Raw genomic sequence first — 19,185 nt, 5'->3', positions numbered from 1 at the left:
TAGAATATGCTGGAAGTGATGCTATGCGACTTTCAAGGCTAGGTCATCAGAAGGATATGGCTTCCACCTGGCTCTCCAGACACTCCTGCTTGGGATCCAGCTGCCATATTGTAAGGAAGCTCAATCTACCTCACACAGACACAGGAACAGCTCTTGTGCAGAGGAACTGAGGTCCCAGATGATGGCCCGCATCAACATTGGACATGTGAATGAACATGTAAGCCCTCAGATAATTTCAGCCCCCAGCCTTTGGGTCTTCTAGTAGAGACCTCAGTCATCAAAGAGCACAGACCAGCTGTTCCCACCGTGCTTGGTCCAGACTCACAGAATCTGTGAGCATGATAAATGACCGTGGTGCACCGTGATGTTTGGGGGTGATTTGTTATGAAGCCAGAGAAACAGGGAGAGTATAGTCAGGTGCTAAAAACTGTGTCTAATATTTATAGTATTAAAATACTGGAATCCTATACAATTTTCACAGTTTAAACATCAACCTCTTCAACAAAGATTATCCCATGCCACCCAAATAGTCACTGACCCTACGTCAGGTTTCTTTCTTGGTGGACTTCACACAGATTGTCTCATTTCATCCGCATAATGACACGACAAAGCTCAACTTTCCTAAATACACATTTTTAAGTTGTTTACTAATTTCTGTTACTTGGCTCTGTCTATAAAAAAATTGCATCAATAAATCACAATGATTTCAGTTCTTACAATAATTTTATCTATTTAAAAAACTTTTCACAGAGCTCCGAAGATATATTTGAACAATTTAAAGCAATTTCATGGTAATCGTGTTTTTCCTCCTCTCTCGGGTTTTATTAGCTCCATTTCGTCAGTGAGGAAATTAAAGCTCATGGAGATAGAGTGGCTTATCCAACGTACGCAGTTAGGGCTGGGCCGGCCAGCGTTCAAACCGGCTCTCCCTTTGCATTTCCTCCTCGCCTCTTCCATGACTCATCCCCTGCGTTAAAATTCTTCATGCACATTCTTTATCTCTTTCTACTACACTGAAAGCTTCAAGAAGCAGTTCTATTCAATTATATTCATGAGCAAATCCTTATAAGACACCTGGCCCCATCCTCTGCATACAGTAGGTTCTCTCTAAACTCACCCAATGCCGTCACGCAATGACTCTTTATTGAGTCCCTACTATGGGTCAGGCAGGCTCTGCAGAAGGTTCTGAAGAAAGACTCAGTCCCCGTCCTTGTGGAGCTCATGGTCTGGTTCGGGGAACAGGCATAAGAAAACCAACCCAACGAAATTCAGGGACATATTGTGACAACTGTTATGAAGAAGGAACAGGATTTTTTTTTTTTTAATGAGAGGTGACATGAAGGGAACCTGCTTTAGACTGGGAGGTGGGGGTGAGGGTTTTTTTAAGCAGAGACATAAATAAAGGGTAGGTGTCAGCCGTGTGTATGTGTGTGTGCGGGGGGTGGGGTGGGTGGTGACAGTCCAGAGGAAAGAGAGTGTGCGAAGGCTAGGAGGTAGGAGAGAAGTGCTAGTTTGAGGAAATTTTAAAAATGTCATGAAGAGCCTAGGGGAAGGACAGGAATAAAACACAGACCTACTACAGCATGGACTTGAGGACACGGGGAGGGGGAAGGGTAAGCTGTGACGAAGTGAGAGAGTGGCATGAACATAGATACACTACCAAGTGTAAAATAGCTAGCTAGTGGGAAGCAGCGCATAGCACAGGGAGGTCAACTCGGTGCTCTGTGACCACCTAGAGGGGTGGGATAGGGAGGGTGGGAGGGAGGGAGATGCAAGAGGGAGGAGATATGGGAACATATGTACATGTATAACTGATTCACTTTGTTATACAGCAGAAACTAACACACCATTGTAAAGCAATTATACTCCAATAAAGACGTTAAAAAAAAATGCCAATAGGGCAGGGTGGTGGGTTTGTTCAGTGGATGGATGAATGAAGAGATGGATGGATAGATGGGTAATTGGATGAGTGCAGGGTTGGATGGATGGATGAATGGATGGAGAGCAGGAGGCATATGGATGGATAAGGAAATGCAGGATGGAGGGATGGATGATTGTATGTATATGTGGATGCATGCACAGTTGGATGAGTAGGTAGATGGATGGATGGATGGGTGGATAGATGGAGAGAGGGAGGCACGGTGGATGGACGGATGGATGATTGTATGTATGTATGTATATATGGCAGGATGGATAGACAAAGGAAGGGCACAGCTGGCCTTGTCCAAGTTTTGCAGTTGATGCTCTCGTTCATGCTTCCATCCCACAATCTCCCCTCCCTATGGCTCTTAGGCCCCCAGAACCCTCCCAATTCTCTCTACTCCACTTTGCCAAATGGGCCTCCTAGGTCAGGGAGCCCCTTGCCTCTCTGCACAGGGGGCCCAGCGCACAGGCGCGTATGTCCTGAACACCAGCTGCGAGGGTGGTGCTAAGAGGACGTCTGCTCGGCCAGCCAGCGCAGGAGAAAGGCTAGAGGGAAGTGCACACTGATGGGGCTGGGGGTCCAGGATCTCCCAGGAAAACTCACTCCCACTGAGGTGGAAACAGATAAGGGTTAATCTACTGTACTTCCTCTCCAAGATACATGCTTGTTAACATACCACGTTGTTCCTTGCAGCGCTGATCCAACTTTTCCTAAATATTCCCCCAAGAGCAAAGAAGTGTGGGCCTGGGGCACAGCTGGACGTGACCTAAAATTATTCCTGATGTTTCTGTTATATCTTAAAAGGTCTTGTAAATGATGCGTTCCACTTCAGGATATATTTATTGCTTTTATTTATTTTTAAAACATTTTTTATCATGAAATACGTTATGCCGGTCTGGGAAGATCCCACGTGCCGCGGAGCGGCTGGGCCCGTGGGCCGTGGCCGCTGGGCCTGCGCGTCCGGAGCCTGTGCTCCGCAGCGGGAGAGGCCGCGACAGTGAGAGGCCGGCGTACCGCAAAAAAAAAAAAAAAAAAAAAAAAAAAAAAAAAAAAAAAGAGCGAATAATTATATGAATAGTTCAAGGAAGAAGAGTAGAATGCATGTACCCACCACCCAGTTTAAGGAATGGCACGTGAACAAACCTCTTCCGTCTCCCCACGGCGTTCCTCCCATCATATCTCCTCCCTCGCCAGAGGTAACTGCCGTCTTGGATGCTGTGTCAATCGTGTCGTTGCTTTTTTTTTTCTCTTTCAAGTTTCACCACACGTAGATGCATCCTTAAACAGCTTATTGTTAATTTAGCCTGTTTCTAAGCCCTTTGGGTTATTTTGTATGTCATCTACTGCGATTTGCTTTTTTTGGTGCAACGTGTCTTTTGGGAGCTCCATCTCCGTCCTTGTACTCGGTTTAGTCATTTTCATGGCTGCTTGGACGTCCATGTATCGAGATAGCACAGTGCTGCTGCAGGCTGGCTTTGTTATCAGTGTTTTGCTGCCCTGCTAAGAACAGTCTCATGTGGATCTTCTAGCACATGTGGCTGAGAGAATCTCTAGAGGATGCACCTAAAGATGGAACTGCTGGGTTGTAGGTTGTGCAAATGTTAATCTTATGAGGTAATGCCAAGCTGTCTTCCTGATATGCACCAATTTGCTAATTCACACACCCACCAGCAGTGGTGGGACTTTCTACTAACACCTCGTCTTGCTAGACTCTTTGGATTTTGTAATGGGATGGTGCTTCACTGTGGTTGTGTTTGTTTCTTATGAAGATGCTGTTTCTCCCTCCAATCAGTTGTATCATGACTCTGCCTCTAACCACCCATGACTTCCACTGCATCCTGAGGAACACTGAAACGCCCAGTCGCATCTTAGAATGTCACCATCTGTCCCCAGTGCCTCACCTCCTCCGCCACAGCTCCAGTCTACATTCAATATATACACTGAGGTTGAGGAGTAAGAAAAATGGGCCCATTGGTGGCACTCTAGACATCAACTCCAGCCCGTGTGACAGCGGCTCTGATGCCCTCAGCTCTCATTTTGTACGGGTGGCTGCCAAGCTGCCCAGTAGAACGGGGGGCAGGCCAGGCTCCCTAGTGGAGCAGGGGCTCTTGGCCCTCTGAGGTGTGGGTGGGCTTAATTGCTGGGGCTGGGGGTTCCAAGTCTGAGCCATCCACCCACCTGGTGAGGGCTGGGATGGGGTCAGGGATGTTGCTCAGGTGAGGAGGTCAAAGAGGTGCCCACAGGATCTGGATGCCAACTCCAGAAGGCTTGCCCAGCCCTCTCAGCCATTCAGTCCACTTGCCACATGCCAGAAATTTATGGCGACTTCTCATAAAAACAGAGACTCGAGGTGGGGTCAGGAAGGGAGCTGGGGCGGTGGGTGGATATTTTACTGACTTCCGCTTAATTTCTGTAATTAAAAACATGTCAAGAGAGGACTTCCCTGGTGGCGCAGTTGTTAAGAATCCACCTGCCAATGCAGGGGACATGGGTTTGATCCCTGGTCCGGGAAGATCCCACATGCCGCGGGGCAACTAAGCCCGCACGCCACAACTATTGAGCCCGAGCTCTAGAGCCCACGAGTCACAACTACTGAGCCCACACACCACAACTACTGAAGCCCACGTGCCTGGAGGCCGTGCTCTGCAACGAGAAGCCACCGCAATGAGAAGCCCGCGCACCGCAACAAAGAGTAGCCCCCGCTCGCCGCAACTAGAGAAAGCCCGCGTGCAGCAACGAAGACCCAATGCAGCCAAAAATAAATAAATTTATTAAAATAAAAAAAACATGTAAAGAATCTTTTTGTAATGACTTCGCTATTATCATTAGTGGTTAGCACAGTTGCCTTATTAATTTCTCATTAGAACCCAGTTCACAGCCCCTCTTTGGGTAGGGGGATGAGAGCCAGGGGTGGGGCCTGCCTGGCCTGGCCTGATCCAGTCCCTGTGGAACTGGCTGCTTGAAAGCCCAGGACAAAACCCTGCCACCCTGGGAAGCAGCAACAGCAAAGGAGGGAAGATGAGGGGTTTGGAGAAGCAGCCACACCCCATCCATCCTCAGAACAGTGAGCATGTGTGTGTCTGTGTAAAAGAAACAGACGGAGGGACAGACAGATGCAGGAGGTCTGTAGGGCACAAATCTGGGAGAGGCCCAGGACTGGGATGGGTGAGGAAGGTGAAAGATTTAAGGAGGTACCCGCTGTCAGGGTCCTGCAAGTGCACGGTGAGTCCCTGAGAGGGAGTGCCTCCTTAAATTTTTTTTTTTTTGCGGTACGCGGGCCTCTCACTGCTGTGGCCTCTCCCGTTGCGGAGCACAGGCTCCGGACGCGCAGGCTCAGCGGCCACAGCTCACGGGCCCAGCCGCTCCGCGGCATGTGGGATCCTCCCGGACCGGGGCATGAACCCGCGTCTCCTGCATCTGCAGGCGGACTCCCAACCACTGCGCCAACAGGGAAGCCCCCCCTCCTTAAATTTTGCATCCTCCTTGCCTCACCCTAGCCCCAGCCCCAGAGAGCAGAGGTGGCGGCTAGGACCATACCTCCCAAGGTAGACAGAATGAGAAAGGTTGTGAATGTCTATTCCAGGACTCCTTCCCTGGTTGGCCTGGGGCAGATGAGGCTGGGGTCTCAGCACCGGCCCCTGGGTACCAGCTCAGGGAGCTGCACCTGGAGGTCAGGAAGGGCTGAACCTGGGTCTCCCCACACCGCCCCTTTGGCCCCTTCGGGGTGCCCCGTGCTCTCTGCCAGGGGCCTGTAACCACATCTGCACAGCTCAGCAGCAGCAACACCATGTAGCCTGGTGGCCGCATGGTGACAACCATGGCTGTAACTGTGTCCAGAAGGTGCCTGGAGCCCAGGGTGACAGGCAGCTCTGAGCAGCAGGGCAGGGACACCCCCCCCACCCCCGTGAGAGGTGGTGGAGGGGAAGGGGCCAGGTTGGCCGATGGCCCAGGGGACAATGGCAGCTCCCTGCTCTGCATTTGGCCAGGACAACTTTTGCTGGAAGCCATTCCATTCTGCGGCCTGTTTCTTCCTTCTTTAAAAATGATAATATAGAATATTCATTGTAGCATTTACTCTCACCGAATCAAAGTGTATTATCTGTAGGCACTGGCTAGGTGCATTGGTGGATACGGGCTCAAGGAAGGGCAAAGCCTGGCGGGAGGTAGTACTAGATGCACATTACAGATGAGGAACCTGAGCTGGGTGAGGCTCAGAGAGGGTCAGTCACTTCCCTGGGGTCACACAGTGACTGAGGGCAGGGATTCGAATGTGGTCCGTCCAACACGAAGGCCGAACCTCTTCATCAACCGTGCTGCCGGGCATGGTGATGGCCACCCCACAGCCTGCCAACACTCTTAGGCACCCTCCCTCCCAACCCTTCCCCCCCGACTGGATCTCAGCACTGCAGAGTCCCAGGCTCCCTCATGGCTTTGGGCCAGGCCCCCTGCATGTCACCGCCACCTGGGGTCATTCCAGCCAGCATCACCTGGAGTGGTCCAGGACCCTCAGGACCCAGAGAGCCCATAGCATGTGTGCGTGCGTGTGTGTGTGTGCGTGTGTGTGTGTGTGTGTGTGTGTGTGTGTGTGTGTGTGTGTGTGTATCTGACTGGGCAGACAGTTAGGGTGTTGGCTAGCTCGAGTCTCTGCTATGTGCTTTTCACCCCCAGGTCGGTCTGAGCCCTTCTCTGCCACGTGCAGGGAATACCAGGGGCACCTGAGTCCTTAACAAAGGCCTCTGCCCTCCATCCGGGCACGGGCTCGCTTGCTCTGCACGTGGGCCTGGTCACAACCCAATCCCTCTGCTCGGGGGCAGGAGGGTACCTTTGGGTCTGGGGACAGGATCCATACACGTGCAGGCCCGGTTTCAAGGGAGCATCCTCATGTGAAAAGGAAGATGCCTGTGGAGGGAGAGGGGTCAGGGGGCTGAGTCCTGGGTCCTGGATCCCCAACACAGCCAAGGAAAGAAACACCTCAGCCACACAGACACTGCTTCTCTTCCTTTCTCTTTCTGATCGGCGGAGCCAGCCCCGGGGACACTCATGCCATCTCTGCGGCTTTCAACCCCAGAAAGTTCTTCTTGTCTCCTATGAGCGAAGGCTTTGGAACAGACACTCGTCTGCTTCCCCCAACAGCCTGGACTGGCTGGCGTCAACTGCACACGCACACGCGCATTCTCACGCGCACACAGGTGAACAAAGACGCCGATGGATCCAGACACACATTTGCACAAACACACGCCTGAACCCACACCACCCTGGCGTGCACACAGACACCCACGTGAGCGGTCTCTCTGCAGGCTGACCCACGGCTACTCCTGCACTGCTGGACTCTGGGCAGCGGCTAAACGAAGCTCTGTGGGAGCCCTCCAGCTGGCTGCCAGCGGCCCTGACCCATCATTTTAATTCGGGGCTTTTCCACTCCTCTGAGTAAGCTGAGTTGCCTTTAGTGCTGATGTATAGGACAATCAGTCCTCCACTTCTTTTTTAAAATTTTTTTTAAAAATAAATTTACTTATTTTGGGGTGTGTTGGGTCTGTTGCTGCACGCGGGCTTTCTCTAGTTGCGGCGAGCGGGGGCTACTCTTCGTTGCTGTGCGCAGGCTTCTCACTGCGGTGGCTTCTCTTGTTACGGGGCACGGGCTCTAGGCGCGTGGGCTTCGGTAGCTGCGGCTCGCGGGCTCTAGAGCGCAGGCTCAGTAGCTGTGGCGCATGGGCTTAGTTGCTCCGCGGCATGTGGGATCTTCCCGGACCGGGGCTCGAACCCGTGTCCCCTGCATTGGCAGGCGGATTCTTAACCACTGAGCCACCAGGGAAGCCCAGTCTTCCATTTCTGATTACGGTTGTTTTCCATAATTATTATAAACACTGTTTGCCCGCACCTGAGGCTTTCTCCTCGCTTTCTCTCTCCCACTTCTCTCCAAGTAGCAAGCTCTCTCCTGCTCTAAATCTGAGTCAAGCCCCAGTGGGCCCCAGATGAGAGGGGGTCCTTTTTTTAAAAAAAAAGTTTCAGGGCTCATTAAGGCATATTCCACACTCCCATGGCCCACGGGACAACCTTGGACCTCTCCCCATAAAAATGCCAGAATGAAACAGCCCCTAATGAGGCTCATTTCTGCTCATTTCTAAGGCAGCTATCTTAGAACGGGGGGCAGGTCTGGGCAGGTCTGGGCAGGTCTGGGCAGGGGATACTGAGTCACAGGGGGAGGGGGTGGGCTGGTGCGCTGGTCCCTGAGATGCCCTTGGGTTCTTCTGAGGCTTCCCTCTTGCCCTCCATCTGACGGAGCCCTTTGGGGCTTGGTGGCAGTGGGGGGAAGTCTGTTACCCCAAAGGCTTGGCGAGGGTCTATTACCTTACCCTCTGCTTGCCTGGCCCTTTCAGGAACCCTCATTCATCAGGTCCCCTCTCCCCCTTACAGCTACGGTACCCACACCAGCCACCTCGCAACGCCTCCTGAGACCGTGGAGACCCCCAAGCTGTTACTGCTCCAGGGCTGAGCAAGCTGGAGGATGGAAAAGTCAAGGTCGGGGGGGGGGGGGCCTGGGAAATCTGCCAAGAAGACCCCGGGAAGTCTGCCATTACGAAGATCCAAGTTTGAGGCCAAACCCAGAGGAGGAGTCCCTTGAAGCAGGTGACAGGGCATCCTTTTCAAAGCAGAAGCAGCTGGTCCCATCTAGAGAGTGCGGAACTCATAGCCAGCAGAGGTGTGTCACGTGTCAGCGGCGTGGCCTTGAGAGCTCTTGCCACCTCTCTGGGCCTCGGTTCCCAGATGGCGGGAAGGGCCACCGTTGGCACCCAGTGAGCGTGGAAAGCCACAGCTGGGATTTGGCTCTGCCCAGCGTGTGGCCGATGGGTGACGACGCTGCAGATCCCCTCCCGCTTCACGCCCACCCCCGCCACCCGCCCCAAGTCCGCGTTGTACTCACAGGCCACCTGGACCTCGGTTTGCCGCTGCAGCAGAGCGCCCATCCGGTTACGCACGATGCAGCGGTAGAAGCCGGCGTGGGTGCGGTCCAGGCTGCTGATCATGTACCTGGGGGGAGACGAGACAGCCAGTGAGCAAGTCAGGCAGCTACAGGGATGCAGAGGTCAAACTAGGGTCAGCAGGCAGAGGTCCCCCCATCACCCTCTTCCATAATGAAAGGTGCCAGGGAGCCCTTGGCTCTACCATGAGGGTCACAGAAGGGTCCTTATTAATAAGAGGTCCATCCCAAAGGCTTTTGCTCAGCTGCCCAGCAAGGAGCCTGCACTTTCCCAAGGACAGGAGATGCTGTGCCTGAGCCCTTGACCCTGGCCGTGACCAGGCCTCCCAGGACTGTTTTGGGTCTGTTGGAGGCTACTGTCCTCCCCTGCCTGTGACCTGCATGACTGAGACAGGTGGGGGCATTTTCTTTAGCCTGGACCAGGGATATGCCATAAATGTTAACTTACATGGATGTAGGTTTGTTATAAAGCAGAAACTAACACACCATTGTAAAGCAATTATACGCCAATAAAGATGTTAAAATAAATAAATAAGTAAATAAATAAATGGAGGCAGGGAAATTTACGTTTTCCCAAACGCTTTGCATCATTCCATCCTTAAGAGTTGCAGACAGCTCCACTGAAGCTCTGTGAAGGGACAAGGCAAAGCCATCTGGGCAGGGCAGGTTGGCTTTCTGCACGTGTGGGCCCTGGGGCCAGAATGCATGAACCCAAGGAGGCTCTAGGGTATCCTGCTTTGGGAGCACGTCACAGGCCCGAGTGCTGCAGAGTCTGGTGTTGGGGGGAAGGCGGGGGGAGAGCAGGTGTGTGGGGAGCTAACCTGGCTGGGAGGAAAGGAGGAGGCCAGGCAGCTCAGTGCAAGGAGCTTCTGGCAGCGAGACGCGGCAGACGAGAGGTGCTCTCTGGTATGGAGGGGGCTAGTTCCCCTATAGCACCCATCCCGTGATCACCTTTCTGATCCTTGGGCAGTGAACGGCCCAGCAGGGACCTCTGAGGATCCAGGGGCTTGTGCCTAGGACACCTCCCCTGCCCTTGGGTGTCCTAGGTTTTGCCAGCTGACTTGGTGAACAAGCTTATGGCCACCTGCTCCCAGGCTATGCCAACTCTGGGACAGAGCGACCTTAGTTGTAGGATTTGCCAAGTTTTCTTTTACATGAGTTCCAGCCAGTGTCCATCAGCATCTCACAACGATGAAACAACTACCACTTGCTGAGCATCACCTATGCTTCACATGCTGTGTATTCAGGACTTTTCATTCATTTCATTTCCTTTCTTTTTTTTTTCTGACTGCGCCGCGTGGCTTCTGGGATCTCAGTTCTCTGACCAGGGATCGAACCTGGGCCCCCGGCAGTGAAAGCGCTGAGTCTTAACCACTGCACCACCAGGGAATTCCCTTCATTCATTTCTTTATTTCACACAGCAGTTCCCAGACTACTGGATATCATGGACCAGTAACACTTAAAAAAATGGGGCCAGACATAAGATTGTCTTACTTACGGCCAAGTAAGACCATTAAAACCAACCAACCAAAAAGCAAACCAGGAAACAATCAAGCAACCAAAAAAAAAGTAAAAAAGAAAAAAAAAAGATACAGGCATGGAGAGAAAAAGAAATAGAAATGGTCACTATTTTATCTAAAAAGGACATTTTTGAGATCACAAAAAAAGAAATGTAATCTCAGCATCAAAGCAATTTTAACACAGTTTAAACTGAAATTTTATGCCGTGCCCACAACACTAGCTTCACTTTTCTCATTTGATGTGGACAGGTGCAAAACTTCGTGGGTCTGAATTTGAGAGTCTTTCACCTAATCTCCCTGCTGATACTATGGAGGCAATACTTTTATTAGCTCCCCCTCCCCATTTTAGAGGTGAGGAAACTGAGGTTCAGAAATATCACATCATTGACCTGTGGTCTCACAGGCAGTAAGAGGTAGGGCCAGGGTCCCAAAGAACCTTTCTGACTCCAAGCCCAGCTGCTAACCTGCTCGACACGACATCCTACCCCAAAGGGCCCCACCTTCCATCCTGGGACTGCACGAGCCCCAGACTCAGGCTGGCTGTGTGCCAAGCCTGCTCTGGCTCTGCATTAATATCTAGAACTGGGCTTCCCTGGTGGCGCAGTGGTTGGGAGTCCGCCTGCCGATGCGGGGGACACCGGTTCATGCCCCAGTCTGGGAGGATCCCGCATGCCGCGGAGCGGCTGGGCCCGTGAGCCGTGGCCGCTGAGCCTGCGCGTCCGGAGCCTGTGCTCCGCAACGGGAGAGGCCACAACAGTGAGAGGCCCGCGTACCGCAAAAAACTAAAAAATAAAAAAAAAATCAAAAAAAATCTAGAACCTTCTGGCTGTCCAAGTCTCTTATCTCTGCCACCGGCTGCAGCTCTTATCTGTCCTTCATTACTATGCACAGCGTGATGATGGGGAGAGAGCGGGTACCCAGGCTCTGGCAAATTTCCTATTCTCCCTCTATTCCGTCCTCAAGCCCATCACAGGCTCTCTTGCCTCTGTCCCATCACTCCCTGCGGGGGCGGCAGCTTTGGGTAAACTGTTTGGGTCTTAAAAGTGATGGGGTGACCCAAGAGGAAGATGGAAGGAGAGATTGGCTGGAAAAGCTCTCTATCTTTGAAAATGGAATCAGATATTATTAAAAAGCACCAGGGAGAGGAAAATGAACAGAAATGGCCAAACACAAAAAGATGCTCGGCCTCTGTCACAGTGAAAGAAAGTCCAATCAAAAACAAGACAATATTCACATATCAGATTGCCAAAAATTTTCTTGTATGATTACACCCATGGCAAGAGTCAGGGGGTAGGGAGGCTGACCTCATATCGGCTGATGAAAGTGTAAATTGGTCCAGCCTTTGGGGCAGAATCGATCAAAGTAAGAATATTCCAGTCTTTTGACCCAGAGGCTGTACTCCAGGAAGCTGGTCTTTCAGATGTACTTGCAAAAATGTGACAAAAAGCAGGTACGAGGATGTTCGCTGTGGCTTTGCTTGTAATGGCAAAGACAAACGAACAGAAACCAGAAGCAGCCTAGACATCCATGAAAATGGAACTGAATCGACTAATGATGCTGTAGCCACAGAATGAACGCAGAACACCTCTATGGGATGAGATAGAACAGTCTCCAAGATGCACAAAGCATGGAAAGGAAGTCGAAGCTGGAGACGGCGGATGTTTATGGAAATTAAAAACATGAGAAATAAGCTAAATAGTATCACAGCTGAGTGTTAGGGACATGAGAGATAATGTATTCTTATCACTTGATAAGTTGTTGTTTATTGATACAGGCTACCAAGCCCTTAGTCTAATGTTTAGGATCATGCAAATTGACCCAATAAAAAGAATTTTGAGTTTGTGAGCCAAAAAAAAAGTCAAAGAACAGCGTAAGTGTTATGAAACCATGCGGGTAAGCTGGAATAGTACATATCTGTATATATCTGCACATGCATAATCATATATACACTCTGGCATGGACATAAAATTTTTTCAGGATAGATACTCCAAAACATGTGATCTGCCTTTTGGGAGAGGTATTAGGAACACAGAAGGAGGGAAACATCTACTTTTTGATGTTATGTCTTTCTACGCCATCAGAATGTTCTTTATCGTATGCATATGTTGCTTTTATTTTAAAAATAAAATTTAAAAATGCACTTTGAGCATACAATGTCAGGATATATTATTAAAAAGACACCAGGGACTCGGATCTGGGTTTGTTTGCTGATGTCAGTGACGTGTGGTGAAATTTAAACTTTAATAAAAGTTGATTTCTGCAGAAAAAGCTCTAGTTCATTTGTTTCACCCAGGGAAGCCCCAGGCCCCACCTGGGGCCCTGAGGAAGGCCAGCTGGGTGCACATCTGCCCCACCCTGAGGTCAGTAGAGGAGGCCTGGCTCTGGGCCTCCCCTCGGCCCCCACTGTGGTGAGGTGGGCATCCTTGTCTGAGCATCCTTGGCCGGGCAGAGAGCAGGGTGCAGCCCCCCTCCCTGGGCTGTCTCTGGTGTTCCCCTTCCTGCCTGGGAGCACTATTTTTGGCTTGTAGGCAACTGTTATTTAAAGTAACAGTTCTGGGCTTCCCCGGTGGCGCAGTGGTTGAGAGTCCGCCTCGGATGCAGCGGACGCGGACGCGGGTTCATGCCCCGGTCCGGGAAGATCCCACATGCCGCGGAGCGGCTGGGCCCGTGAGCCATGGCCTCTGAGCCTGTGCGTCCGGAGCCTGTGCTCCGCGACGGGGAGAGGCCACAGCGGAGAGAGGCCCACGTACCGGAAAAAAAAAAAAAAAAAAAAAAGTAACAGTTCTGCCCACTGCCTTTCCTACCAGGGAAACCCACTTCACTCCACCCAGATCCCCTCGCAGGAGGGTGGAAGAGGCAGCTGGCCAGCATCTCGGTCTGCAAATCCAGCGCTGCCAGTGCTGTGAGCCTGCAAGCATCCGAGATAATGACAGTTGACAGCTCATTATCCCGCCATAGTGCTCCCTCCTGGGCCCTCGGGACACACTTAGCCTAGAGCGCTATCTGTCCCACCCACCTGTGGCTGCTGGCCCGGCAGGAAACTGGATGAGCCCAGCCCTTTCCAGGTCCCTTCCAGAGGCAGGGGGATGGCTGAAATGCCCTGTGCAGGAGGGTGCACTTGTGATCGATCGCCCAAGACAGAGCCTGGTACTGGAGACTGTGCTGAGGCTTCTGAGGTAGGGAAAATTAAGCTTGATTTTCGCTTCTGCACTTTCTTAGGAGTGTGGCCTGGTCAAGTTATAGAACTTTGCAAGCCTCAGTCTTCTCATCTGTAAAATGGGGACAATAATGGCCACCTTTTTAAAAAATTGAAGTATAGTTACTGTCAAATATTATATAAACTACAGGTGTACAATATAGTGATTCACAATTTTTAAAGGTTATACTCCATTTACAGTTATTATAAAATATTGGCTATATCCCCCGTGTTGTACAATATATCCCTGTAGCTTATTTCTCACCTAATAGTTTGTACCTCTAGCTTCTCTACCCCTATACTGACCCTCCCCTGCTTCCTCTCCCACGGGCAACTGTCTTCTATAGCTGTGAGTCTGTTTCTTTTTTGTTGTATTCACTAGTTTTGTTATATTCACTAATTTTTAGATTCCATACATAAGTGATGTTATACAGTATTTTTCTTTCTCTGACTTTACTTAGCATAATGCCCTCCAAGTCCATCCATGTTGCTGCAAATGGCAAAATTTCACTCTTTTTTATGGCTAAGTAGTATGCCATTGTGTGTGTATGCGTATATATATATACACACACCACATCTTCTTTACGTATTCATCTACTGATGGACACTTAGGTTGTTTCTATAATGGATGTCCGGGTTGTAAGTCATGGACTTAAGTGCCTGGCACACAGCAGGTGCTGCACAAATGCTCGTCACACGAGGGAGCAAATATACGAGTCACTGGCGGGGAGTGGAAGGTGGTGGGGTGACGTCGGGAGGATCAGAGAGGAGGATGAGGAAGGGTAAGCAGGACCCCGCCCTCCACCCGCGTGAGGATCCAGTAAGGGCTCCATACCAAGCATCAGGGGACCACAGATTCCCTGGCAAATCCTTCGGCTTCCCCGTGGACATGTCCCAGCCACCCACGAAGGATCTGCCACACCCATTGGTTTCCTCATCCTTCTTCCTGGGCTGCCCCCTTGGCCTCTTGGTCCCAGGGAACCTCTCTTGACCAGCCTGACCTCCCAACCTCTCCATCACCTGTTTGTACCCCCGTCCTGGCTGAACTGCCATCTCGTCCTCCATCCAATGAGGAACAGGCGCAGGGGTGTGGCTCCAGGAGATGGGAACACCTGGATTCACCTGCCTCTAGATGCCCCGCAAAGGACCGCTGATTTACTGATTTATTATAGGAAATACATTCCTGGGACTTAAAATTCGAAGCATAAAAGAAAAAGTACACAGTACACATCTCTTCCATCTCTGTGCCACAGATGCCTGGTCATTCCCAGCTCCCAACACAAACACACACACACACACACACACGGAGGAAACCACTGTTAGTTTCTTTTTTTTGCGGTATGTGGGCCTCTCACTGCTGTGGCCTCTCCCGTCGCGGAGCACAGGCTCCGGACGCGCAGGCCCAGCGGCCACGGCCCACGGGCCCAGCCGCTGCGCGGCATGTGGGATCTTCCCGGACCGGGGCACGAACCCGTATCCCCCGCATCGGCAGGCGGACGCTCAACCACTGCGCCACCAGGAAAGCCCACTGTTAGTTTCTTGACTATCTTCTCAGAATTCTCAGGCGAATACAAGCGAATGTAAATTCATAAGGTGAGGAATCTCCCGGATGGAAGAAGCTTGGCTTTCCTCTAGTCAGAGGGAGCAGGCGGTGGAGAGAGAGCCTTGGGGGCCAGGGTACAAAGAAAGGGAGACATACAAGATTCCACATGGTCCGCTTTGCTCATCACAGGTGCCCTGATTTAACCTGCGGGATCCTGGTGGCACAGTCCCCTCCTCCGAGATGAAGGGCTGGGCTCAGGGTGGGGGCCGCAGGACAGCAACGCCGGGAGGAGCCGGGACAGGTAACTGGAATCTGAGAGACACAAGACGCACGCACGCACGGGGAGAAAATAACTGCCTAGTAAACGTGGCGTCTTCAGCCTACGAGGAAACACACAATGCCCTTTTTGGTTCGAGTCCTTGAGTGTCAGTTGATATTTAAAATGATTCTTACTCATATGAAAGAAGATATTTCAATTCCACAAAGCTGTCAGGAGCCGATGCGGACACACCAGAAAAAACAGGCACACTCTCCTTGCGCTGTCCTCGTTAATAAGCCAGACGCCAGAGATGCACGTGTGACGCTCACGGCGCGGGGGAGGGAGCTGAGGGGGAAGGGCGCATGCGCACATGGGCACACGTGTGTACTCCCACCCCTGTGCACACACACGCACATATTCATGCACACACAGCCCCCCCACATGCATGCATATAGGTGTGTGTACACATACAGGTGCAACCCCTACCCACAAACTCACACATACACACGTGTGCTCGTCACACCGATGTCCCCGTGTATACTCATGCACACTCACCCGCGTGCACACACACTCACGCAAGGCACACACTTGGGCATGTATGTGCACACATGTACACTCCTACAAGCCACGTACGCACACTCCTGCATACACACGTGTGCACACACCAACCCACAGGAACACACACTCATTCACTCCTGCAAACACAGTCACACCTGTGCACAAGGGCAACATGCCCAGGCGAACACACGTCCCTGGCCGCGCCCCTCCGAGGTCACCCAGGTGCACCCAGCCCAGTTCCAGGCCCCTCCCCACGCTTGCCCTCACATGGAGGCCACAGGCTGCAGACACTCATTTAGATGCACGCAGGAGAGCGACAGCCACTGCCAGGCAGGCAGCCTCCCACCCAAGCCTCACCTTCTAGGGTCTAGGTGGCCCTCAGGACACAGATTTCTGAAACAGTGGCCCCCTGGCTCGTCCTAGGGCTTTTCTCTCCAAAGGCCCTGCATGGGGGAGGGGCGGCCCTGAGGTTTGTGGGGAACAGAGCTTCTGCAGCCAGGTCCCCTCCCTGGGCTCTACGGCTGAGGCATGAGCCCTCTGGGCCTCTGCTTCGCAGTGACCTGTGCGCGCGGGGGGGGGGGGCAGCGGAAACCGCCCACACACAAGCACTACCGTAGGTGTCCCCGCGGACGGCTGGGCAGCTGAGTGCAGGGGGCCCAGGCCTCCTCCCCTCTTCCCACGGCTTTTAGGCAATGGCGAGGCACCAACCCCAGGACGTGTTTGTGCCCGTGTGTGTGTCTTCAGATGTGGCCCTGCCTGCATCAGGGGGACAGCTGCCCCACGAACAGGCCACCGAGGTGCTGGCAGGCTGGACGGGCACCACATCCTGTGGATTTGCTTTTGCGGAGATTCTTTAGGAAAAAAGACAAAACTCCGTCCAGGGTGATTTAAAGGGGAAAGTACATGTACCAGGTAATAATAATAATAACGTACCATTACAAAATTAACATAATTATTAGTAGTGTAAGAAATGTCCCTGTTCTGAGGGCTTTAACATGCATCAACTCAGTTAATCTCACAATGCTGTAGGAGACTCACGCTATCAGAAACCTCAGTTTATGATGAGAACCCTGGGATTCAGAGTGGTCAAGTAACTTGCCTCAGGTCACACAGCTAATAAGTACCTAGTAGCCTGGACGGTCCACACAAAGAGAAGACGAACCTCAACTGGACACATACCCGATAGCTTGGGGTCTCTCCCTGAAGAAGGGTCGTTTTGGCCGTGTACACTCTCCCCCTCACACACAGACAGGCCGTGGGCGACAGAGGGAAGAGGGGTGTTTCTGAGAATTTAGTCTAGGGCCTGTTAAACAAGATGCTATTGTTAAGAGTAACAACCTAGTCATGAGGAGACCCAGGGGAGGAGGCTTGGCTGCTCTGGGTAACTCTTTAGCGGGACTTTTGGTTTTGGAAGGTGGTCAGGTCTGAGAGGGCCCAGGACCGGAGCTAAACTGTTGTGTGTGACGGTCCCCGGAGTGCGGAGTCTTTCCTTGTCAGCAGTGCTGAGGACCCTGAACTCATGGGGGTGGCGGAGGGGAGAGAGAAAGAGAGAAAGGGATGGAGGGAGGGAGAGAGAGAGAGAAAGAGAGACAGCGATGGAGACAGAGAGACACACAGGGACACAGGGCGGGGAGACAGAGAAAGACAGAGACACAGGAAGGGGAGACAGAGAAACAGACAGGAGAGAGAGGGGAAGGGCCCAGTGCCCTGCAAGGGAGTAGATGGGGCCTGAGGAGCGCAGGTTGGCAGGAAACCCTGGGCTGGGGGGCCGGCAGGGCCATTCAGGAACCCAGATGTCTGTTCTACCTTCAGCGGTTTCCATCCTGGGTTGTAAGTCCCCTCCCACACCTTCAGTCAGAGTCCTTTCCGCACACGACCGGCTTCTGCAAACGGGGCTTTGGGGACGGAAGGGAGCCGCCATGCTCCCGCGGGAGGAGGGGGTCCCGGGGTTTGCCCAGGAGTAGAGCGGGAGCTGGCGAGGTGGCAGGTGAGGCCCAGGACAGGTAAGACCGTCCTCTGAGTCCTGGGAAGGCAGGGGCGCCCTGGACTCTTCCCCACACAGCGTGTAGACATTTGTGTAGTAAAGAAGGCCAAGGCCCTCGGAAGCCGGTGGCGGGGTGCGGCGCTTGGGAGCGCTGGGTGGCTGGAGGGCTGCACCGCAGTGGACGGAACGGGGAGGAGCCCCTGCCTCTGATGACAGAACGTGGGGGCTAAAGTGATGCTGCGTCCAAGATGCGGGTCTACGCACCCCTCCTTTCTGCCTCGCCGGTAGACAGGGGTGGCGGGAACGTTCTGAGCGCTGGGTGCCTCCGGCCACAGTGCAGGGGACGAGCAGGGGGCACAGGCCATGGTCACACGCGCAGGGGTCTGCAGCGCCTGCAGCATCCAGGGGACAGCCGGGCATCGGGCTCCTAGAGACCCCGCCCCCAGGGAGTACAAAGCTCCCCTTTGGCCCCAACTCTACCGAACTCCCAGCAGTTTCTAATGAAAACAAGCCACTGTCACCCCTCCACTTGCCTCTCCTCAGCCCGCAGGGAATGTCTCTGGTTTCAGCTCGCATGTTGCGTCCAGGAAGCCTTCCTGAATCTCCTCTGGGCTACCCCAGGGCTGCCCCTGGCAGACCTGGTGCATGTGTCACGATTTAATGTTCTGTGTACTCGAACGTGTGTCCCTGGGGCCAGGTCTCGTGCATGGGCTCCACACGCTCCTTGAGCCTCACTCCTAGAATAATACGTGCTTCAGTGAACACTCTGGATGAGTGAATGAAACAGCTGGTACCGAAGGCCAGATCATGCCCCCGAAAGGTGTCCACATCCTACTTCCCAAAGCCTGGGCATATTTTACCTTACAGGGTATGATGGTTGAATTGGGTACCCCCAGAAGACGTGTTGAAGTCTAACCCCTGATACCTGCGAATGTTACCTCATTTAGAAATGGGGTCTTAGCAGATGTGATCAAGTTCAGATGAGGTCAGGAGGGAGGGCCTTGATCCACTATGAATGGTGTCCTTATGAGAAGAGACACAGACACACAGGGAGAAGGCCATGCGGTGACAGAGGCAGAGAATGGACGGGTGCAACCACAAGTCAAGGACAAGGACGCCAGGATTACTGCAACATCAGAAGCTGGAAGGGAGGCACGGAAAGCATCGCCTCAGAGCCTTCAGAGGCAGCGATCATGGCCCTAGGAGCTTCCAGAAGGAACGC

At 52.5% G+C, this 19,185-nt stretch overlaps 1 protein-coding gene across 1 annotated transcript in view; it reads right to left on the bottom strand.

Annotated features, from left to right (window-relative positions):
* The window catches only part of SDK2 (sidekick cell adhesion molecule 2), a 262,181-nt gene that overhangs the window by 102,961 nt on the left and 140,035 nt on the right, over positions 1 to 19,185 (bottom strand). Inside the window, exon 3 of the mRNA XM_059049005.2 lies at positions 8,847 to 8,953. Within this exon, the coding sequence (XP_058904988.1) occupies positions 8,847 to 8,953 (107 nt within the window). The remainder of the gene's footprint in view (positions 1 to 8,846; positions 8,954 to 19,185) is intronic.

The sequence above is a fragment of the Kogia breviceps genome, chromosome 19 (assembly GCF_026419965.1).
Source record: "Kogia breviceps isolate mKogBre1 chromosome 19, mKogBre1 haplotype 1, whole genome shotgun sequence".
Lineage (NCBI taxonomy): Eukaryota > Metazoa > Chordata > Mammalia > Artiodactyla > Physeteridae > Kogia > Kogia breviceps.
The sequence above is the reverse complement of the archived record's forward strand: the minus strand, read 5'-3'. Positions and strand labels throughout refer to the sequence as shown.